The sequence below is a fragment of the Podarcis melisellensis genome, assembly GCF_964234715.1.
Source record: "Podarcis melisellensis genome assembly, chromosome: 13".
NCBI classification, from domain to species: Eukaryota; Metazoa; Chordata; class Lepidosauria; order Squamata; family Lacertidae; genus Podarcis; species Podarcis melisellensis.
In genome coordinates this window covers 30,489,558-30,514,407 of record NC_138545.1, presented here as the reverse complement: position 1 = coordinate 30,514,407, position 24,850 = coordinate 30,489,558, and the positions used below count along the sequence as shown (strand labels likewise).

The following is a 24,850-nucleotide window of genomic DNA, read 5'->3' as shown; positions in this document are numbered from 1 at the left end:
TGTTTTCGGCCTACAACTCCCATCATCCCTAGCTAGCAAGACCAGTGGTCAGGGATGATGGGAATTGTAGTTCAAAAACAGCTGGAGGCCCAAGGTTGGGAAACACTGCCTTAGCCTAAGAATTCAACATGGGGCTAGATCTCGGTTCCTCATATCCTTGGAAGAAGTTTCTTTTCCACAGGGCAAATTAATCCACAGTCTGAAGAAATTTTGAACCATTTGTAAGACCAGTTCAGCCTGCCTACATCTGCTTTAAAAATCTACGCGTGTTAAGCATTGTCCCGTGAATAATGGTTCCATGTCCAGATAGAAAAAAAGAGAATGTCTAGATCGCAAAAGAACAGTTTGAATGTTTTTCTTTCTTTCTTTCTCCCAGGACCCGGTGAATCACAAGCTAGTCATAGGCAGAACTATTATTCACAGGAACAGTTTCCTCGGTGCACAAATTCATTTAATGGGCCGAAGGGCGGGGGTATACACACCTGAATCAATCACATTTGTAATGACTTTTCCAACATGTAAAAAACGGTCCTGAGGTTCAGCCCATTGTTTAAGGGATTATTGAAAAATGCAATGACTGAACATGATTCAACAAAAGCTTGGATAAGTTCATGAAAGCAGTTGGGGTTTCCACGGTGGAATTCCAAACGGGAGGTGGTGTCTGAGCCGGGGATTGCAACCTAAGCCTTGAAGGATATTTGAACGCGTTGCCCAGACACAGCCGAGGAGCACTCAGGATCAAGAGGGATGGGTGTATTGCCGATGAGGAATGCAGAAGGAAAGAGCAAGCTTTTCTCTTGAACAATGCTCCTTTGTTTGGGGTTGGCTGTGTTGCCAGGGACACGTATATATATATACACACACACACTCAGAGAGTATCAAGCTCAAAGAGGTTTTTCACTTATTAAAAGTTTCTGATTTTGTTTCCAACAGGCAGTTATCAACTTGATCCAGCTCCTCATTGAGCTGAGTATTTATCTGAACATTCCTTTCAGGGAGATTAAAATAAATGGAAGCAGCACACCTAGCAGAGGTCTTGCCACTTGTGTCTGTTCCAGAAGGATGCCAGAGGAATGTGTGTTTTTCCCCCTGTCAGTACAGAATGCAAAGGGGATTCTCACAAGTCTTGTGGATGACATGGTGGTAGTGGGAAAGAAAACTGAGTACGAGGTCTGAAGTTCTGCATTTCTTTCCTTTTTTATATAAAAAAAGTAGTTCCTTCACAACTTCGTATCTGTCGCTGGGGTGGGCATCAGCAAGATAGGAAGGCTCGAGGTGAAATGGATACAGAGGAACGTGCATTCCTTGAGAACATAAAAAAATATTTGTCGAATGGCCCATGTCCCCATGAGTACCGAAATGCCAACAGATAAACTTCTCTGGAAAACTTACTGATTGAGATGGCACCCCCACACCCCCAATGAAATGAATCCCAGGATTTGGGGGGGGGGGGTTAAAAATAAAAAACAATGTTGTTAAACTTTTGGGGGCTTCTGCAATGGTCTGTATTTTAATGCAACGCAAACATACCCTCTCCTTTATATTGCTATTATTACATTTACACCCTGCGTTTCTGTCCAATGAGCTCACACTACTCCCCCTCTCCATTTTACCCCCCACAACAACATTGTAAGTTATATTAGGCTGAGAGGCAGTGGCTAGCCCAGGGTCACCCACGGAGTGCTTTGTGGCCGAGTGGGGATTTGAACCCTGATCTCCCAGGTGCCAGAGCAGCACTCTGACCACTGCACCACACTGGCTATCTAACGTTGGTGCTACAGAGGGCTGAGGGTAGAAGGGGACAGAAACCCTGGAGGGAGGGAGAATGGAGTGGGTGGTTGCAATCCTGACCAGGGAGCGGTGCACCCTGCAACATTTTGTAGCAATCCCCTAGTTTGCAATACATATCCGGCCAAGTTGTGATGCTCCTTATTCCATCTGAGTCCCATTTCCCACCCATAGCTCTTCTCAGGCTTAGCATGATGAGATCCTGGATCTGGGTTGTCTGGGCATAGGGTGGTTAGAGTGTTGGACTAATGCCACTGGGAGAGCTGGGTTCGAGCTGAGTGACCTTGCTGAGTGACCTTGGGCCCAGCCACCTACTGCCAGGCTGATCCAGGCTTTTTCTTTTTCAGCTGGAACTCACCGGAACTCAGTTCCAGCACCTCTCAGGTGGGCACCATTGCCATTGTAAGAGAACAAGGGAAGCGTTCACGGTGAATTCCGGCACCTCTTTTTCTAGAAAAACAGCATTGAGCTTGCAATTCCCTACTTCACAGGGTTGTCATGAAGATAAAATGGAGGAGGGGTGGGAACCTTGAGCACCACCTTGAGATCTTTGCAGGAAAAGCAGGATATAAATGTAATAGATTAATTAAACGAACCAAGAAAGAACTGGAGGTGTGGAAGGAGAAGACTTTTCTCTGAGAGAGATCAAAATGTCCAAATCCATTATGGAGGCGATTGGGTGGAAGCTTTCCTTTCCTTTCTCTTTGACCTGGCAGTGAAAAAAGATCCCAGGCAAAATTTCTTAGTTAATGTTGGACTCTGGGCTTAATGACCTTACTGACGGCAGGAGGGGAGGAAGAGCTCTTTAGATGGAGATATATATGTATCTTCACTTCCTTCAAAATGAGGTAAGCCTGTCTTGCTGCGTTTGAAGACCCTCCTGCTCATTGTGTTGAGTGAGGACTCTCGGTATCTGCTATGAAGTCCAGCCCTGAAGGCACTTCTGGTTGTGAGGGTGAAACTAGACATGGATGCCTGCCCCCAAAGTCCTGTCCCAAGAGCACCACCAATTCCAGGGCTTGACTGTGGCACTAGCCAATCCCTCCTGAGCCTCACCCACTTCAGCCTTTGCGAAACTCTGCCCATCACAGCTATGGTTTCAATACAGCTCTGCTGAAGAGAAGGCTGGGTGGGCAACAGCTTAAAGTACCCTGAACAAAATCATGAATGATACTTTATGGCTTCATGAGAGACGTCGAGATCAGCTTAGTCGGTGCCGTCCTTTTGAGGAAACCGTGACAATGGCACTGTTTCCAGAGCAAATCTATGGGAACATGCCGCGGCACACCCTGTCTGCCAAATGAATGACAAGCCGGAAAGCATCGACCTGAGACACATCCCGGTCCTCTGTGATTTGAACAAAGATGTGATTGTACAGCGTTCAGGGCTAAATGGAGCATGACCTGAAGACACTCAGAAAACCATCACAGGAGAGGGATGGTTAAACTGCTTAGGGATCATGAAGGTTGCCAACTTTGCTGATGCTTTCTGGAAATGCCTCTTGAAGACATCTCAGGGCTATGCCCACTAGGCAGGCTTGTCTGTAGGTTTTCCAGGCTCCCTCCCCTCCACTGGTGGTTTTTTGCAAGGATATTCTGCATCATGTTATTGCCTAAGATGCCATCGCAAGGGCTTAGCTAATCAAGATGTCGAGTGCATCTTTGCAATGAATGCTCAGATCTTTTCAAAGTGCAAATGCACCAGCTAGGCAAGGGGAACCAATCATTAACGTGGTAAGAGCAGGCACAGATGGGGGTTCTGACGGTTTCTTCTTGTGCTGGGGCTCTGAGAAAAAGCTTTCCCCTGAAACTAGTTTTGACGTTGGAAGGAAATCCCCCACTGACATCAGTGGGGGAATTTCCCACAAAGCAAGTAGCAGTTTCAGAGGAAAGACTTTATTCGAGATCACAGCAAGCAAGGAAAGGCCTAAACCCACCCACTAACCTACTGCAATCCCAATCACGATCAGCTCCCTACCAGCCATGCTATTTGCATTTTTAAAAAATTCCCATATACTAAATGCAAAAATTGCACTAAACTTCATTTTTAGTTTGGCTCTAAATAACTACACTGATGAAGCTTTCTTGGTGCTCCATCAAAGACATACCTATCTCCACCCCCATCGTCCAGCCAGGACATTGAGATCCAGCGCCGAGGGCCTTCTGGCGGTTCCCTCACTGCGAGATGTGAGGTTACAAGGAACTGGGCAGAGGGCCTTCTCGGTAGTGGCAACTGCCCTCTGGAATGTCCTCCCATCAGATGTCAAGGAAATAAGCATCTATCCTACTTTTAAAAGACATCTGAAGGCAGCCCTGTTTAGGGAAGTTTTTTATGTTTAATGCTGTATTGCGTTTTTAATATTCGATTGGGAGCCTCCCAAAGTGGCTGGGGAAATGCAGCCAGATGGGTGTGGTATAAATAAATTATGATGATGACGATGATGATGATGATGATGATGATGATCTACAGGAGCACAGGAAACAGCCCTATACCAAATTAGACAACTGCTCCATCTACCTCAGTGTTGCTGCTCCATCTACCTCAGTGTTGCTTACTCGGAGACATTAGGGATTGAACTTGGGGAGGAGGGGTTGCAAGCAAACCAGGTGATCTACCACTGATCTATGTTGTTGTTGTTTAGTCGTCTAGTCGTGTCCAACTCTTCATTACCCCATGACCAGAGCATGCCAGGCACTCCTGTCTTCCACTGCCTCCCGCAGTTTGGTCAAACTCATGCTGGTAGCTTCGAGGACACTGGTAGCTTCGACAGAGGACCAACCATCTCGTCCTCTGTCGTCCCCTTCTCCTTGTGCCCTCCATCTTTCCCAACATCAGGGTCTTTTCCAGGGAGTCTTCTCTTCTCATGAGGTGGCCAAAGTATTGGAGCCTCAGCTTCAGGATGTGTCCTTCCCGTGAGCACTCAGGGCTGATTTCCTGAAGAATGGATGCGTTTGAACTTATTGCAGTCCATGGGACTCTCAAGAGTCTCCTCCAGCACCATAATTCAAAAGCATAAATTCTTCGGCGATCAGCCTTCTTTATGGTCCAGTTCTCACTCTCACTGATCTACTACCCTTCCCTAAATCTAGAGCACGGGGCACTTAATCTCATGCTTGCCAAAAAGATTCCTGCATTGCAGGGGGTTGGACTAGATTACTCATGGTCCCTTCCAACTCTACAGTTCTATGATTCTGTGAAATCTGAGCCTCTGGAGGCAGAGTGTTTTCAGACATTTGCCCACCACCCAATCAATTTGCCCACCACCTACAACCCCTCCCTCCCGTTGCTCTGTGTGTGTCTCATTTCAAGGTGAGCTGGCAAAAAAACCCACCCAACCACCATTTTCCATGCACTGGATAACAATCAGCTTGAGTTTAGTTTTTAATCCCAGTAACATTACGTGAGCCTGCTGGAAAAAAATTTTTTTCCACGATTAGCAAGGGTTTGTCGAAACTTGCTTGTTAAAATACCGAATCCTTCGTGATATATAGATCTGGCAAGATGCTAGCGACTATCAATCATTTCCCTGGCATGTCTGCTGATAAATCATGGCTGGAAGCCAAGTGCCTTCTGAGACATGTTTTCCAAACCTGGAGGTTCAGCATCTTGTTCCAGAGACATTTGGAGCCGCTTTTTCTTCTGCACCGAGAAAGCAGTGCCAGCCTGTGCAGATTCTTAAGGTGTGGGTCAACAGGAGCGTCTCGGCAGAAGTTTCGACTCCCAGGATGCAAACAGACGTTCCATCTTTTCTTATTGGGCTGGGACTGCAGCTGCCCATGAAAGGGTTCAGCCTAAGCGACTGTTTGTGGCAAGAGATTTCGCCCCGTCAGCAAGAACAACCTTTGACTAATATGAAAAATCCCTCATTTTTGTCACCCACTCTCTCAAATACAATAGTATTTTTTTAATTGCTATTACTCAGGATACAATCCTTTTGCAACAGGAGAACACTTGAATTTTTTAAAAAAGCAAAAACCAAAAAACACCAAGGCTCAAGGCACATCTGCACACCCAAATTTGAAGAATCCTAAAAGTGGGCAACTGGTTGTGAGAACCAGAGTAATGTAGTGGTTAGACTGAAAAGGCCTGGGTTCCAATCCTCCCCTGGCCATGGAGCAGTGGCGTAGCGTGGGGGGTGCAGGGGGGGCCGGCCGCACCGGGCGCAACATCTGGGGGTTAGGGTTAGGGGGCGCAAATCCACAGGTTAGGGGGCGCGAATCCACAGGTTAGGGGGCGCAAATTACTTGCCCCGGGTGCTGACAACCCACGCTACGCCACTGCCATGGAGTCCACTGGGTGACCTTGGATCAGTCAGACCTTGGGTCACTCTCAGCCTTACAGGGTTCCCGTGAGGTGAAATTGTGGGGTTGGGAGAGATGATGTATGCTTGCCGTGAGAGCCTTGGAGGAATGGTGGGATACAAATGTTGTAAAATAAATGGACAAATAAATCATTCGGATATGAAGCGAGAATACTCTGCACATGCTTTAAGTTGGTTTTAAATTGCACTTTGAAAGGTAATGTTTCAGCTCTATCACATGCATGTTTATTCAAGGATAGGGATGGGCTAAACAGTCAACTTCTTGCAGTTTCTCATTTTTTTCAGTCTTTATTTCACCACATTCCCACATCAGTTTGCAGGGGGCAGGAATTCAAAGCCCCATGAAAATCCACCAGCATTTTAGTGTTTATTTCTTCTACTGTGCACATTTTTTGTACGCAATTTTGTCTGGTTCAAAGCAGTTTACCCTAATAAAATGCACATCCATATGTTATTTTCACAAATATATGCATTTTTAAGCACAATTTATCTTGTAAGTGCATTTTTGTAAAAGGGTAAGGAACACTGGGGTGATTCCAGCCAGTTGCTGTTTTTGGGATCTAATCACATTCCAGAAAATTCAAGTTCCACAATTAAATTTGATTTGGTGCTCTTGAGCAACCCAAAAGAGCAGACTTTGCAATAAGGAAAGTGATGGGAAAACACAGAGGAAAGTGTGACAATCGCATGATGCAATGTGGAATAACCTCCCTGCGAGGAAAGCAGAATGATTTTTCAATAAACAGCCAAATAACCACACCACAAGCTTTTCATAAACAAAAGTGACCCCCTTTGTGGCTCTTCTCTTTCTCTCTCTCTTAAAAAATCCTCTGTCCCTTCAAGTAATAATATTAATAATAATAATAATTTATTCAGTGCCTTTAAAAATGTGCCCTCTGTCATTTCCCATTTGCAATTTTCATCTGTCTTAGGCAAAACATTTGAATTTGTTTGTCAAACCCTGAAGGAGGAAGAGGCAAGCAAACTAATTCATTGCAAACTATCTTCTTGGAGCTTCTCAGACACAAGATTACATAGAAGAGAAATGATGGGCTCTTGCACCACCTCCAGACATTACCATGGGGCATTCCTGGAAGACTATGTTTTGCATTTCCAGAGCAGAGGGTGTTATCTCCAAAGTCCTGTGTCCAGATCTCAGCACCACAGTTTAAGAAGGAGGTTGACAAGCTGGAATGTGTGCAGAGGAGGGCAACCAAGATAACGAAGGGTCTGGAAACCAAGGCTTATGGGAAAAGGTTGAAGCTTAGCCTTGAACAGAGGAGACTGAGAGGAGATATGAGGGCCATCTTCAAATATCTCAAGGGCTGTCATGTGGAAGAGGGAACAAGCTTGTTTTCTCCTGCTCTGGAGGGTAGGACATGAACCAATGGCTTAAAGTTGCAAGAAAGGAGATTCCGACTGAACACCAGGAAGAACTTTCTGGTGGTAGGAGCTGTTTGACAGTGGAAAGGTCTCCTTTGGGAGGTCTCTCCTTCCTTGGAGGTTTTTAAGCAGAGCATGGATGATCACCTGTCATGGATGCTTCAGCTGAGATTCCTGCATTGCAGGGGGTTGGGGTCCCTTGGGGTCCCTTCCAGCTCTATGATTCCACAATCCTGACAGCAATTAAGACGGGAAGGAAGTAAAGTAAATGAATCGTGAATTGCTTGTTCAACGTTCTGGGGAGGGAAAAGGGGGTTAAGTGAAAGGCATACCTGGAAGAAGAAGCTGAGTGCATCTGTGGCTATTATGCTTGATTATAATAAATTAATCCCGATATGAGATGAGGCCAGGCTTGGCTGCAGGCAGTGCTGCCCCCCCCCCCCGGTTAAATGTATATAAAAAAAGAAGGGAAATGTGATCTGCACACTTGGCACTGGCTAAAAATAACAGTGATGCACCCTGAATGAAATCTCCTTTGTTTAACTGGGTTTTTAAGAAGCCGCCCCCCCCCCACACACACACAGAGAGAGGGGGGGGCAGCCCACCAAGGGACAAGTGGTTGCATTTCAAAGACAGCACATCATCTTCACGGAGCCTCACCTTTGAGGGTGTGGTTTCAGCAGGGTGTATTCTGCTGTGGGACAGAACACGCCCCGTGAGGAGTATAAAAGGGAGCTGGCTGACACTGCCAAGGCCAGCTTTTTCCATGCTCAGCCAAGCCGAGTAACAGTCTCACAGCTGAACTTCCATTCATTGCTGCCACAATGTCTTTCTATCAGAGCTCCTCTTCCTCCTATGGTGGTGGCCTGGGTGCTGGCGGGGGCTCCAGCCGCATCTCCTCCGGACGCTTTGGCTCGTCCAGCATCCATGGCGGAGGCGGAGGCCGTGTGTCTTCCTCCTCCGTTAGGCTTGTCTCTTCTGGAGTAGGAGGTGGTTATGGATGTGGAGTAGGAGGAGGTTTAGGAGGTGGCTATGGCAGTGCCTTGGTTTCTGGTGGTGGTCTTGGCTACGGCGGTGGCTTTGGTGCTGGAGGAGGCTATGGAAGTTGCTTTGGTGCTGGAGGTGGAGGCGGCTATGGCTTTGGGGACTTTTTGGCTGGGGGTGGCGGCGGCGGCGATGGAGGCCTCCTGAGTGGGAACGAGAAGATCACCATGCAGAACCTGAACGACCGCCTGGCCAACTACCTGGACAAGGTGCGTGCTCTGGAGGAAGCCAACACAGAGCTGGAGGTGAAGATCCGAGAATGGCACATGAAGCAGGCTCCCACCAGCCCATCCAGGGACTACAGCCACTATTTCAAGATCATTGAGGACATCCGTGACAAGGTAAGATCATTCATAGAATTGTAGAATTGTAGAGTTGCAAGGGACCCTGAGGCTCCTCTAGTTTACCCTTGTGCAGTGCAGGAATCTTAGCTAAAGCATCCATGGCAGGGCCCCGCCCAACCTCTGCTTAAAAACCTCCAAGGAAGGAGAGTCCACAGCCTCACAAGAAGGATATGCCAGTGATGAGAGGTGGCTTTCTGAAGCTTCCATCTTCTAATACTTTGTTGCTGTAGAAAATGGCAAATTTAATCACGATGTATCAGATATCATCATCATCATTCCTATGATGCTTACAACCCATCTTTTGGCAGGAATCTATGGTACAATTGCAGATTTGGATTGTGGAAGTAATTGTTTTTATTATGCTAAATCAATAACTAAATCAATAATAATAATAATAATAATAATAATAATAATAATAATAACTGATAAACACAACTGATTTGAAAAAAAATGAAGTTAAGGAACATCACAAAAATAGCAAGACATGATTAAAAGTGTTTAGGACCAAACCCAGACTAATTCAATTAGGTTGTTTGTGAGACAGAAAAGCAAACAGCGACTAGTCATTCACTCTGATGTGCATAGCTTTGCTGCAATAAACTACTGAAGTTTCTAACTTTGGTATTGAACCAGAAGATAAGTCATGGAGAAAACTTCACTTCTATTTTAGGAAAAGCTTCCCCACCTTAATTTCTGACTATGAGACTAATGTTAAAAGTACAGGAGTAGAGACTGTTATGCTACTGGCCAATCTATTCAACAAATTTACCGTTGTAACCTGGGATTTACCCATCACCCTATCTGCATCGTAGGCTCTGGGTGTGTTTCATGCCATGCCTTGGGTTGGCTTAAGCCCTCAGACCTGCAAGTCTTTTATCTTTGATTCTGAATAGTGCAGAGAGTGGTTGTGGTTACACAGCAATGAAGGAAAGGAACTGTGTACAAGTCCCAAGGCACTCAGTTACTGCCCCACAAAATCCGAGGGACTGGGTTATAGAAATGTATGGCTGTTTGGCACTTGTTTGAGTGCAGCCTTGTTGCTAAGTGACAAACCAATCACTTAATGAATGGCTCCCACTGAGAAACATTGCGTTTAAGGGGAAATGAAGACTCTGACACATTTGCTCTGTGATGCCTCACTCACACATGCAAGTAAACATGGGATGTTGCAGTCATCAGTGGATGAGCATGCACAAGCAACTGACCCTAAATTTCTAGTCTGTGCCCACCATTGCTCCTTGGGGCTAATCAACTAATAACTTGCTTGAATTATTCACTTCACTAGGTCTTTCTTTATTAGTAATAAACTAAAGGAATGGCCCATGATGGGAAAACCAGGGGGCTCTATTTAGTCCTGGGATGGGGAACTTGTGGCGGTTGAGATGTTGCTGGGCTCCAGCTTCCATCAACCCCAGTCAGCATGGTCAGGGATGGTGGAAGCTGTAATTCAAGAGCAGGAGCTGAGCTATCCCTGTTTTAGGTGAGCTATTCCTGCTTTAGGATGTCATTGGAAGGAAGGTCTCCCTTCTGCCATTCACTTTTGTCCAAATGTTGTGGGACTCGATTCTCCATCACTCCCAGCCAGCATGGCCCAATGGAAACAGCAGCCGAAGGACCACAGAATCCTCACCCCCAATTCAGATCACTGATATTTCCTTTTGTGGTATCTATTCAAACATGTCCCAAACTGGAAACCTTCCCACGCATATATAAAATACTGATGCTCTTGACTGTGTCACCCACCACTTCTTATCGCTGAGAAATGGTGTCTCTGCTGTCCTCCATCATTTTCCTATGAAACTCCATTAAGACCAATACAACCCTCTCCAATATTAGAAGAGGGCAGGGCACCTTGCCTATAGGGCTTCACTGTGCACTCACTTCTTATTCCTACCTCATTCATCCTCACCAACAATCCCGTGGAGCAGATCGTTTTGTTTCCCTTTAGATGAGCTAAGATTAATATACCGAGGGCATCAAATCCAGCAAAACAGACATTGTCCCACTGAAGTCAGTGGAACTTAATTGCACATTAAATGCCCAGCCTGGGAATAGCTAATGTGGTGCCCTCCAGATGTTGTGGTCTGCTTCTATCAGCTACAGCTGCCATGGCTAATGGTCATGGGTGGTGAAAGTTATAATCTACAACATCTGGAGTCCCTATTGATTTCAAGGGGCACGGGATACTTTTGTTAGATCTTGAAGTCCAGACTGGCTTGAGCAGAGTCTGAACTCAGTTCTTCCAGGTCCAGATCCAATGGACCAGATCCACTGGATCACAGCCATAATTAACTTTGCATTTATGAAAGATGTGGCAGTGTACCTTTTACAGCAATATATAAATCCATTTTTTGAAAAAAGTTTGCATTTCATATAACTACATTTCAGGAGGAACAGCTTCTAAACACTGCTCTTGTGTCACTTAAGGTAGAATTCCATGTCATCCTAGACTATTTCAAAGAGTCCTTGGGGAGTCATTACCCCCCCCCCCATGCCAGAAGCTAGAATCCTATTCTAAGGGCTGCACATTCTCCATGCCCTTAGATATATGGCTGGAAATCATAATAATTTTATTTTTAATGAAATATTAAGAAGTCTGCCAGTCAATTATACTGCATTATAAATTAACTGCACCTAAACTTATTCAGTCAAGGGATCACCTGTACAGGAATGGGCCTGCTACTTTAATTTGGATGGCTCATTTTCTACTTAAATACATAAAACTGCCCTTGGATGTTTGCCAAGAAAAGGATGGAAGACATGGGTAGAACATCCTTTATTGCAAAGGTTGGAACAGAGCCTCAGTTGGGTCCCAGACTATAATTCTTTGAGGGGAAAAACATAATGTAGAACAAAAAGAAGGAACAGATCACACCATGCCAGATGGGAGGATGCTAAGACTTGCCAGGAAAGAAATTAGGTTAACTAGTTTCTCCTCAGAAAAATCCTAGGCTGCTGAAGAAGTTTGTATGAATTAATTTCAAATTTATTCATCTAGAACAGCCTTCCCCAAGCTGGTGATCTCCAGATGTGGTTGGACTACAACTCCCTTCATGCTTGACCATTGGCCAAGCTGACCGGGGCTGATGGAAGTTGGAGTCCAACAACATCTGAAGGGCACCATGTTGACTAATGTCAGTCTAAAATATCTACTGCCCTCTAGATGCAAATTCACAATCACGAATGTTGATGTCATGACCTGTACAGATTACCCACAAATTAAGTCCCTGACAATTCTCCATTTGAGCAACCATTGCATCCTCAGATAATGAAAAATGTTTGCTAACATTCATGGGCCCTCCTCTCTTCTCTGTCCCTTTGGTATAGATCCATCATGCCACAGTTGACAATTCAAGGATTGTCTTGGAGATTGACAATGCCAGGCTGGCTGCTGATGACTTCAGACTGAAGTAAGTTTCTTCTCTATTCTGTTTTTCCACTATTCGAGGTCTCTCACTGGGGGAATGGAAGTGAGAGAGGAATGAAGGAAAAAGGAAAGGAAGTGAGGGACAGAAAGTTTGGTGGAAGGTGTATTTAAAATATCAGCTGAAAGAAAACCAGAAGGGAAGGGAAGAGAGGGAGGAAGACCTCAAGAAATACATCTCAAGAAATACAGGTGGCAGGCTTTATTGGAGAATGTTTATCACCCATTGCTGACTTTTTCCTTTTTCTTTTTTGAAACCGGCAGATATGAGAATGAGCTGCACCTCCGCCAGAGCGTTGAGGCTGACATCAATGGTCTGCGCAGAGTCTTGGATGAGCTGACTCTGTCCAAATCTGATCTGGAGATGCAGATTGAAGGGTTGAAGGAAGAACTGGCTTACCTCAACAAGAACCACGAGGAGGTGAGTGAAGGAAAAAGAAAAGGGCAGGGAAACTTCAGCCAACTTTACAATTCAGTTTGGGGGCATCCATTTAGAGGTGTTGGGTCTGCCTTTCGATGTGAGCGTCATACACAAAAGTTGCACGAATTACATAAGGCAATAATCCCTACAGAAGTTCATAAAGAGGAGCCCACATGTGGCAAAGCAGGGGCTCACCAACGGCAACCCACTCCCCCAAAATTATGAAACTTACCATATGAGCTGACCATTCCTGACAAAGCTACTGGCAAGAGAGCACAGAGTGCCTCTTTCAAAATGGCACCAGAATGCATCTTGGGGTGCAGTATCAATGTTGTGGATCAGAGGGAGGGGTTGCAACAAGCTTACAATCCCTCGCCCACCTTCTCTCTTGCACACATGGCAGGTTACTCCTTCCCTAGAAAACTCCTTCCCTGAGCAGCAAATACAAAGGACTACAATTACTTTCCCCCTTCAGGAAGCAAGAAAGCCAGGCCTTCTTGACCAATAGAAACAATGGTTGGGTATCAAGCTTAGCAGAAATGTGCGCAGCCCTGTTGCATGTTGCCGTTTGTCATTGATCGCATGAAGGCCATTCCACACATCATGACATATTGCAGAATGCTGAAAGGTGCAACACGTTGCCTACCAGGGGAATCCTCACCTATGTCCTCTCCATTCTTGCCCTACCAAGCTCATGAAAGAGTACAACACTCAACTGACAGGAACCGTCAATGTCGAGATGGACGCTGCGCCCGGAATCGATCTCACCAAAGCTCTGACTGAGATGAGAGAGCAGTACGAACAACTGGCAGACAAGAATCGCAGAGATGCGGAAGCTTGGTTCTTCTCCAAGGTAGGGTCTTCTCTCCTAGGGACTGGGGTCGCTTTACCAAAAGCATATTGTCTAGTTCAACATATCACTTTAAGGGTCTTGAGCCCCTCCAAAGAATCTTAGGAACTGTAGTTTAATGAGGACTCTGCTAAAAACTCTTCTGAGAGGTGGTTTCCAGGGCCCCCCTCTAAAAAAAGGAGAATGTGTATTAACACAGTTCCACTCTGCAGACCCAGATGTTGCTCCCATCATCTCTGACCATTGGCCATGTTGGCTGGGGGTGATGGGGGTTGGATTCCATCAACATTTAGAGGGCCACTGGTTCCTCATCCCTACTATACCTCCTTAACTGGGATGAAGTCCTATTCAACACAGTGTGACATTCATAGGATTGCACTGTCGGTCTGCAGTGTGGGTATGCTCTGAGCGGTGTACGTATTACTTATAGCATGATTTCTTTTCTTTTCATTGTAAAGATTTCCAGCATGAAACTTTTTCACCCTCATTCTTTCAGACTGACGAACTGAACCGCGAAGTCGCCACCCATACGGAGCAGATACAGAGCGGCAAGAGCGAGGTTTCGGAACTGAGGCGCACGATACAGAGCCTGGAGATTGAGTTGCAGTCACAGCTTAGCATGGTATGTGGTAACTTCCTTGAATGAAGTTGATTGACAGATAAAGGGCCTACGAATTGCCACACTGGGGTCACTCCAATGACATAGCTAGTTGGCATATTTTGCCTATCCAACATGGCCAACCAGACGTCTTAATGGCACAGACATTCCCAATGGAAGTAGGTAGTGAGAGCTACCTTCACCATTATTTCCTGCAAGTATCATTAATCGGCGATACTCAAACTTTCATGAGATCTAGAAACACCGACAGACAGAGAGTTGGTCATCAGCATTCTGAGAGAGGTTTGCGGTTTGCAGTGTTTGTAGATTTCTGGATCTTCTGCTTTTTCTCCCTCATTAGAAAGCTGGCTTGGAAACCAGCTTGGCAGAGACAGAAGGACGGTATTGCGCTCAGCTGGCCCAAATCCAGAACCAGATCTCTGGTGTGGAAGAGCACTTGGCCGAGTTGAGGAACGACATGGAGCGCCAGAACCAAGAATACAAGATGCTCATGGACATCAAGACACGGTTGGAACAGGAGATCGCCACCTACCGCAACCTGTTGGAGGGCCAGGATTCCAAGTATGTAACTGGGCAATCAGAATAAGCCACCAAAGGGGAGAGATCTCCCAAAGGCTCCATCATATGTGATGTTTTTAGGTGTGCATCTAAAACAGTGTTTAAGGTTCCTCCCCATACAAATGTAAAGCATGATTATGAGAAAGAAATGCTTGAAATCAAGTGTATCTTATAGATGTTCTCTTAGAGAGCCAGTGGCAACTATTGGAGTATCCAGTTAGTGACAGATCAGATTTCTTTTTAATAATAATAATAATGATGATTTTTATTTAGACCCCACCCTCCCCAGCCAAGGCTGGGCTCAGGGCGGCTAACAAGCAATAATAAAAACAAGTTGAATGAATACAACTTAAAAACAAATTTAAAATACAACATTAAAATATTGAAACATTAAAATATTAAAATGTAGCCTCATTGCAGGAGGAGAAAGGAAAAAAGAAAGAGGGGGAGGGAATCAAATTGGCTCCAAGCCAAAGGCCAGGCGATGCATAAAAATGGCCCTGATTTTATTGGCCCGCCTGCTGAGATTGATGTCAATTTCATTTTTAGAATGGGAAGAGGTGTGCAAATTCTAGGTCATCCCTAAGACATTGAAAAATGGTGCGCCTGCTTTTCAGACCTGTTTTCTGTTTCTGCTGCTTACTCCGTGGACAGTGGGGCCTGCCCCCATGTCTGTTATTCTAAAGGTGTAGGTTGCCTATTTCTATCAATAGCGATACTAGAAGTGACACCCATTGCATCATAAGAACTCAAGCCCTGGTGGAGCAGGCAAATGGCCCATCTAATCCAGCAACTTGTTTGCACTGTGGCCAATCAGATGCCTGTGGGAAGCCTGCGAGCAAGAAGAGCCAAGCATAAGAACCCTCTTCTCTCCTGTGGCTTCCAGCAAGTGGTGCTCAGAAGCATGACAGTCTCCAACCATGGAGGCAGACCATGGATAGCAGCTGTCAATAGCCCTCTCCTCTGCGAATTTGTCTATTGCTCCATCACTTCTCTGTCCAGTGGGAGGGTTAAGGATAAACCTTATTTTACCTCACTGAAAACAATGACCATAAAAAGTTTTCAGCTTTGTCTGACTTTAGATTTACTTTGGGGATGTGATGTCCCGTGATATCTCAACACTGAGAGTGGGTATTTTCAGCTCTTCCTGTCCTGATGTCTCTGCTGTGACCTTGCTGATGTCTTCTTTCCCAGGGAATAGTTTCATAATTTGGGGAAGGACAATATTGTGCATTACGATTCAGTTTGTATTCTCTGTTAACTGCCCACATTATAATAATTTCATTATTCCATGGGGTCAGCAATCCCAATGGCCAGCCATATCAGAAGGTGCCCTACTATATCTCAAAGCATCTTTTGTCCTGCTGTTTCTGACACATCTGGGGACAGAGATTCCCCAGGGCAACTACTGTTGCTCATAATCATCTACTAATTGCCCTTTCTTTTCCTCCTTCTTGACAGGATGACAGGATGGTCAAAGGAAGGTAAGGATTCCCACTGCCGTATAAAATATATTTGTGAACTGAGCCCGGGTGGGTTCTTTTGCTGCAAAAGATGATTTGCAATGCTGGCCTTTGTTTCTGGAAGGCTAATGATACTACACGCCCCAAGGGTGAGCTGCAGAACCATAGTCAGATATATGCATTGTATATAGAAGCTCACAGGTTCAAATGTTCAGTCTCCAGTTAAAGCAGGAGCAGCCAAAATAGTGCCTCAAGATGTTGTTGGACTACAATTCCCATCAGTCCCAGCCTATGGTCAGGAATGGTGGGAGTTGTAGTCCAGCAACATCTGAAGGGTGCCATGTTGTCTACCCTTGAGTGAAAGGATCTCAAGGTTTGGGGTGGGAAATATCTCTGGCTGAGATAGTGGAGGATTTCTTATCAGTCCATGTGAGCAGCATTGGTTTGGTCTAAGGCAGAGATGAGGAACCAGTGACCCGCCAGATGTTGCTGGACTACAACTCCCATCATCCTTTGCCATTGACCCTCCTGGTTGAGGCTGATTTGTGCTGAAGTCCAACAACCTTTGGAGAGCCACAATTTCCTCACCCTAGTCCTGGAGCAAAACAGCACAACATGCTAAGCATGGGCGCTGCTATCAAATATGTATGTCAGTACACTGACAGTGGAATGGGGACTGAATTTCTGCAGTCACAGCAAAAATTGCCTTCCACCCAAGCTGCATTTTGCCTTAGAAGGAAATCTTGCATTGGGATGCTATGCAGTTTGTCTCAAAGTTGTAAGGCTTGTTTCTCCCAAAAGCTTCTCTATACAGTAACTAGAGACCTTTCAAGCACACAGATGCACATCATTTCCCCTTAAAACTTTGCTAGGCACTTGAAACTGGGTAAAACTCTCATTTCTTGAGACTGAGAGTTCTAGGTTACACAAGCCAAAAACCAGCAGTCCGTACTCCTTCACCCTCCCATTCTCTCGGCCCCTAACTACACTGTCAGAGTCATTCGAGTTATTCTAAAAGGGATGGGGAATCTGTGGCCCTCTGGGCATCACTGGACTCCAACTCCCATCATTCCCAATCATTGGTCCTGCTGGCTTGGACTGGTGGGAGTTGGAGTCCAACAGCATCTGGAAGGCACAAGGTTGAGGAATGCTGGTATACACAATCTTGGAAGCAAAAAACTGAAGAAGATCTGGGAGGTCATCTAAACCACATTCACACTATACATTTAAAGCACTATGACACCACTTTAATGCATCATGGCTCCCGATCTCAAGAATTCTGGGAGCTGTAGTTTCTTCAGGGTCCTGAGAGTCATTAGGAGACGTCCTATTCCCCATTTGGAGAGTAGTTTCACAGCCAGTCCCTCCTCACAGGGATCCACCAGCTGAGCTATCCAGGTATCCAGGCTGACATAGCCAGACATTTCCTCTTGGTTTGAAGATTTTGGGGTTGTGGGGGATATAAAAAAAAAACTGCAATCCTGTACATACTTACCTGGGAGTTAGTTCTATTGAACGTAGTGGGCTTTACTTCCAAGTAGACATGCATAGGGTAGACAACCAGAGAAGGAAGATTACTGTCTGACTTAAAATGGTCACCATGGCACGCTGTTTATGGAATTAGAAACCAGTGAGGATTTGAGGTTGTATGAAACACAGGGGTCTCACGATGTCCTTCATCAATACATTCTTCCACTCTTTCTCTCAGGATCCCATGGTGGAGGTAGCATCAGCTACCACAGTAGCAGCAGCGGTGGCGGCAGCGGCAGCGGCAGTGGTGGTGGCAGCGGCGGCGGCTATGGCAGCAGCACCACCATCACAACCAGCAAAAAGCACTCCACCAGCAACTTCTGAATCTCCTGAGGAACGACGCTCCGGTTCCGAAAGCTGTGCTCACCTATGGGGAGAAACCTGCCCGTAGCACGCCCACAGCTCACTGCGAGAAACGCATGCACCCCTCCTCGCTTTACTCAAGTGTGCCTCGGCTTGGCCACTTTCTTAACGGCATCCCCTCGCCAGCTTTGCCTTCCTCGTCATCATCACGACAGATGCACGTTTTTGTAATGCTCTCAATAAAGAGGTCGCCTCAAGCTCTTTTTGCAAATAATCACGTGTCGGGTTGTTTATTGGGTAGCTCCATGAGGCAACTGGGATTTGCAGTTTGGGCCAGCCGCCTCTGTTGACATCATCCACACACACACACACACACACACACACACACTGCAAAAAAAGGATGGAGGGGAAGTTACTTATTATTTTATTGCATTTATATCCCACCTTTTCCTCCAAGGAGATCATGGTGGTGTACATGGTTCTCCCCTTCCTCAATTAATCCCCACAACAACCCTGTGAGGCAGGTTAGGCTAAGAGGCAGTGACAGTGACGAGCTTCAAGGGCCAGTGGGGATTTGAACTCTCAGCCTTCTAGGTCCAAGTCCAGCACTCTAGCTACTACAGCACACTGGGTCCCACCCAACTCCCCCTTTCATACTGAAATTTGAACCCCAAGAAATTCAACGCCTTGCATTCATGGAACACAAACAGCATATTTCCTACAGCTGAACTGACTTTGATGCCCCCTTCAATCTTCTTCATTGACCTAGGATCTCTTGTAATAACCATTTGAGGTTTTTTAATATAGTGATTATAACCCCCTGATTAAATCAGATTTAATAGATGGTTTATTGAAACAGGGGGATGTTTTGTACTGTAATGGCCACCTTCCCTCTAGGGAAAAGTGAGTGGCCTGCCATCTCTTCTCCCCCTCTTTCTGCCAATCCCTTCTCTCTTCCCCCTGCCATTTCCTCCTTGCCCCATGAGATGCTGGGGGAAGGGACAGATTAATCTTGCCCCAGAAGCATGAACTGATCGTTTCCAGAAGGTCCTTCCCATCCATTGCTCCATCCACTCCATGTTTTCACCATTGCCAATGGTCTGAAATTAAAATTTTAAGTGCCTCACCCCCTTTCAATTGCTCTATCCATGTTGGGTCCCCTGCCCAACTCTCCTCTTGTCTCTATGGGGCTCCCACCACTGCACGAAATGCGGCTTAGGGCTGCACATTCCCCGCCCCTGTCTCAAAGAGGGGGCAGTGGAAGTAAGCCAACTCTACTTCTTGGCCGTGATCCTAGAATCCAGTTTATAAAAGACAACTCCACCTGTCTTAAAGCAGGTGAGGGGTGCTCTTATTTGCTTTATGAAAAGCAAAGAAAACAGCACATAAAAATCTTGGAGGAAAACAAGGTCTATAAAATGGGAAAGTCAGTTTGAACAATGGGGTGCGTCAGAGCACAGGACAGCAGCTTTTTCATTGTCATACCTCTGTGTAATTCTGAATCACAGCAATGGCTGTGCCACATGGATTATTATTATTATTATTATTATTATTATTATTATTATTCTCCAGACTAGTTGAAAAGCCAGAGCAACATAAAGGCTGTCTACCAAATACAGTCGTACCTTGGAAGCCGAATGCCTTGGCACTTGAACGGTTTGGCTCCCAAATGCCACAAACCTGGAATTGAGTGTTCTGGTTTGCGAACGTTCTTTTGGAACCCAAACGTCCACCACAGCTTCTGCAGCTTCCGATTGGCTGCAGGAGCTTCCTGCAGCCAATCAGAAGCCGCGCCTTGGTTTCCGAACATTCCGTTCGGCTTCCAAGGTACCACTGTACCTGCTCCTAATTATAATAAACGATTGGTGCAATTCTACCACAGCACTTAGGTGACAGTGTTGGACGCTGAAGCTGAAGGACAACATCATTCCAAACCCTGGTCCTAGTCTGACACTAACCACTACACCACACTGTCTCTCAAATGTGGGCACGCACAATATTTGCTTTCTTGGTTGATTTATGCTGCCTTGGAATTGTTGCCGATGGAAGAGTCACCAAGAAACCAACAGTATAACAAATAACCGAAAGATAACAAATATGCAAAACTAGGTTTTGAGTGTGGAGCGATGATGGCAATGCTTCACTTTTAGACACAACCCAGGTAAGGCCCAATTCAAGGAGTTAATAGCAGCTGACTGCTCAGATAAAACAAATGAAAATGACAAGCTCCAGATATGAACTGAAATAAGGGATTGCATCCTTCAAGCTTTTATAAGGACATTATTACAAAATCTTAATGATTCAGGTATGTTCATGGAAGCTCGGCGCATTCTCAGGTATTAAATATGAGTGTTGGCAAGCTAATAAAAAAATAATAGCATGTTATCCAGTCTGCATTCCAGCAGGCAGGTAAGACTAAACAAGGGGCTTTCAGAGGCTCATCATTATCATTTGTAAAAATTACCCGCATCAGCTCAGCTGCTATTCCTGAGTCAGCACACACGACCCAATGCATATCGCCCTTTATGGGGAATGTCATAAAAAATCACTTTACTGATCTAAATTATACAGCCACCAATTCAAATGAGACTTAATAGCAGGAGGGACAACAAATGAAAGTCGAGGACAAGAGAGTCGAGGGGGAAAGGAGCATATTCTCTCAAGGTGTCTTAAGAGGAAGACAACTAACAATGAAAACACAGAGCTGATGTCGGTAGAGGAAAATTGAGACCTCTTTTGGGGAACGACAACAATGGAGTTGAAGAGCAAAGCGTGCGGGCAGAACCTAAACACAATGGATGGCAAATTATGGGTGAATTCCTGTTGCTTCCCTGAACCGAGATATAGTTGCCTTTCTTTGTATGAAAATGTGGTACCCTATTTCTCAAGTAAACTGGTGGGTTGTCACTCGAAGATGTTGTGAAAGGTTGCAATAATCAAGGCGGCAACAAAATTATTGCTGGATGAGGCTGTTCTTACAGATATGGACAACGTGGATATTTGGAATACAGCCAAACTGGTGATAAACCATTCTATGGATGCAATTGGAGGACAACATGGGTTTCTATTACTTAAGACTGCTGTTTGACCTTTTTGTAATCAACCCATAGAAATGCTCAGTGGGTCCCTAGTTTGGGGACTAAGTGATGTGTTCAGAATCTTCACGAAGAACAGATCTTGTAAAAAAAAAAACTTCACACATTTGGGCTTTTATTTGGATCGAATGTTGATTAAAACGCTCCCAGCTGCTCAATATGATGCAGTCACAAAAAGCGGCCGAACTGCTAAGCAACAAAGGTGCATTAAAAAGATCTCATGTTGAATAACGTGTTGAGCTCTCCCGGTTTGTAAAGGAAAGTGAATCAATAAGTTATACAGTCCAGAAGATAAATTACAGTTTGAGGCACAGAAGGGAATAAAGCCAGTGGACAAGGCGAGAACTATGAACATGAAGGAGACAATGAACAAGAGCTGCTTGAGGAATTCTCTCTTTGTGGATTCAGATTCGAAGTGACATGATCTGTAGGCCATGGACCAATGTGCAGGTTGGAAGGTAGTTATCCTTTGTTTGTTTTTTGCAATTCTCCATATTTTCTGTTGCTGTTTTCAGCTCAAAAGGGCATAAAATTCCACTTAAGATTGTGTATCATTGGATGAATGTCTTTCGGGGGCAAAAAGTATATAAGAAAAAATTTAATACAATTTTATTTTATTTTATTAGGTTTTTATTTATACTTTCCAAATTTATACATTTTCATTAGTTTTACAATCAATTTAACATTTCAAAATTTGACTTCCTTCCCCTTCTTTCTGCAGTTCCTTAAATTTGTCTTTTAATATCTTCTGCATATCCAAACTCATTTAACTTGTTCATCTAATTATCTAATGTAAATATCTGCTCTTATAAAAATGCTGGTTATTACAATAATCCAGCTAATGATTTTATCTGTTTACAGTGTATCTGTAAATATTCAATAAACCATTTCCATTATTTTATAAAAAGTTTGTTGTCTTGATTTCTTATTATTCCGGTACGTTTCGCCATTTCTGCATATTCCATATGCAATTTTAAAGCATTTTCTTAAAAAAAAATCTAATGTGGAAATGGGATTGAACAGATTTACAGTGGCTGTGACTCTGGACCAGAAACAGACTCATCCATTCATAAATAGGCTGTTGCAAAGAACATAATCTGACAGCTGGCTGGGAGATAGGAATCTAAACATGCTCCTTTGCTAGAGCATTAATTTTCATTCTTCCATTAATTGTTGTACACCCCTTTTTTAAATGTGAGATTTTTGGGTTGTATCCAATGCTAGCCCTACTCAGAAAAGACTCACTGCAGTTAATTATCATTACTAACTCAGAGTCACTAATTTCAATTAGTTTACTTTAAACAGAAGTTAGGTGAATACAGACCTGCACCCCTTCATTCTCTTAGATAAAGATTGCCTGCTTGGCTAATGTAAATTTTTGATGAGTAATGTAAAATAAAGTGATTTATTATGCTTTAGGACACCACTCTAAGCTCACTTATCTGGGAGTAAGCCCCACACTGAAACCAATGGGACTTACTCCCAAGTAGACAGTGCTAGGCTTATACTGTTAGCTATTAAAAGGTGTATAAACACCCCACCTGTCAGGCAGGTGCACCTCTGCAGTTCAAGAGAGAAGCTTATAAAGATTTAAGACACTTCTGAAATCTTTAACAGGAGAAGCATATAAAAGGTTTCTACAAAGGCCAGTTTTACCAGCATCAATTGTCTGCCTTTTCCCACACCCTTTCTGTATTTATTAGACTTGCAAGTAGGGATGGGCAAAGATGTCCAGTTTGGCTTCTCTTCATTGCTGATTTTTCCAATCTTAAGCTCATTTCCTCATCAGTTTGAAATTTTATGAAAAGAATCCTAATGAAAATTCATCCACGTTATAGTGTGAACTTTTCATAATATACACATTTTTGTACGCAACTTTCCTCAACATCCACCTTGTTGCAAGGCAGTTTCCCCTAAAATAATGTATCTTTGCATCTTTGTATGTGCACACTTGTATAGTAGTGTGTGCATTTTTGTACACATTATGTGGCATTGCAAAATTCGGTGAAGTGCAGGTATCAAAGGATACTTGCATTTTGGTTTGCATCTTGTTCTGGAAGGCATGGATTAGGCCAGGGGTAGGCAAGCTAAGGCCCAGGGGCCGGATGCGGCCTAATCGTCTTCTCAATCCAGCCCATGGATGGTTTGGGAATCAGCATGTTTTTACATGAGTAGAATGTGTCCTTTTATTTAAAATGCATCTCTGGGTTATTTGTGGGGCATAGGGATTTGTTCATTCCCCCCTTCAAAATATAGTCTGGCCCACCACATGGTCTGAGGGACGGTGGACCGGCCCATGACTGGAAAAGGTTACTGACCCCTGGATTAGGCAGATTTGCCCTAAAATGTAAGACAAATTGAATGAAAGGTTACAAGATTCAGGGCTTTTTAGTGTAGATAAAGTCAAGTGAGTGAAGGCAGGAGAGTAGTGTATAAGATTGTGTGTTGTGTGGAGAAATTGGATAGACAGACTTTTTTTCTCCCAGAACTTGGAAACATACAGTGAAGCTGAATGTTGGAAGATTCAGGGCAGACCCAAAGAAAATGCTTCTCCACCCAGCGCAGTTAAACTGTGGGATTTGCTCCTGCAAAATGGAGTGATGGCCACCAACTTGGATTAGACCAACTCATGGAGGACAAAGTTAGCAATGGCTACTAAGTCATGACGGCTATGTTCTCCCTTCACTGTTGGAGGGTGTATGCCTCTGAATGCTGGTTGCTGTGATTCACAGGTGGGGAGAGCATTGTTGCACCTAGGTCTTGCATAAGCATCTGGTGGATTATTATGAGAACAGGATGTGGACAAGATGGTCCTTTGGCTGATCCAACAGGGTTCTTCTTATTTTCTTATGGTCTTAAACAGGCATAGGCAAACTCTGGCCCTCCAGATGTTTGGGAGTCAGGAATGTTGGGAATTGTAGTCCCAAACATCTGGAGGGCCGGAGTTTGCCTATGCCTGGTCTTCAAGAAGGCAGCTGTTCAAGTCCACAAGTCTTCAGATTATCAGTTTATTTCATTTATTTTTAAACGTTGTACACCATTTAATTGTCAAATCTTTGAATGTCTTACAACAGAAGTAGATGTTCCTGTTGTGATCCATTGTGGATCATTGTGATGGCCCATTGTGGATCACTTCTCAATGATGAGTGTTTCCATGTTGCCATACCTCCACAATACCAGTCCACAACATTTTATGAACAGGGGAGGGCGGGGTTGATAGAAAGGTACCTGTTGTGGTCTTATTATGGGGAGCAGCTGTTGGGAGAATCTCTAATTTTTCAGGCTGCATTCATTAGGAAGTAAGTCACTGAGTTGAATGGGACATTTATTATTACAGACATGCTTACAACTGAGCTGTTGTTGTAAGAATCCAGAAAAACACTCAAAAGTGTAACTTCTCTCACACCAGTTGCTACCTGGGATCCCCACGCTCCATTAATGACGACTGCTGCTTAATGGTGATGAAAGATCTCTTTGATGATGCTATAAAATGAACATTGTAAATGGTGAGGAATTGCTAATGATGAGTCCTGACTTATCTAAGCTGTTTGGGGTTTTTTTTTATGGGGAAGATGCCTCCTGATGGGCAGTTAAACCACAGGCTGTGAGATGCAGAGAGGAAAGCTGGCACCAACTTTCCCAAGAGAAACTGGCTTGGCAACACCCAAGATGTGGAGTATAAAAACCCACTAGTGGGGAATGACAGC

At 44.5% G+C, this 24,850-nt stretch overlaps 1 protein-coding gene across 1 annotated transcript in view; it reads left to right on the top strand.

Moving 5' to 3' along the window:
• LOC309356145 (uncharacterized protein) overlaps nt 1-18,322 on the top strand; it is a 34,187-nt gene extending 15,865 nt beyond the window's left edge. Inside the window, exons 8-15 of the mRNA XM_081887325.1 lie at nt 8,234-8,877; nt 12,208-12,290; nt 12,569-12,725; nt 13,417-13,578; nt 14,072-14,197; nt 14,535-14,755; nt 16,214-16,236; nt 17,924-18,322. Of these exons, the coding sequence (XP_081743451.1) occupies nt 8,234-8,877; nt 12,208-12,290; nt 12,569-12,725; nt 13,417-13,578; nt 14,072-14,197; nt 14,535-14,755; nt 16,214-16,236; nt 17,924-18,069 (1,562 nt within the window). The 3' untranslated portion in view covers nt 18,070-18,322. The remainder of the gene's footprint in view (nt 1-8,233; nt 8,878-12,207; nt 12,291-12,568; nt 12,726-13,416; nt 13,579-14,071; nt 14,198-14,534; nt 14,756-16,213; nt 16,237-17,923) is intronic.
• Nucleotides 18,323-24,850: the final 6,528 nt, after the last annotated feature.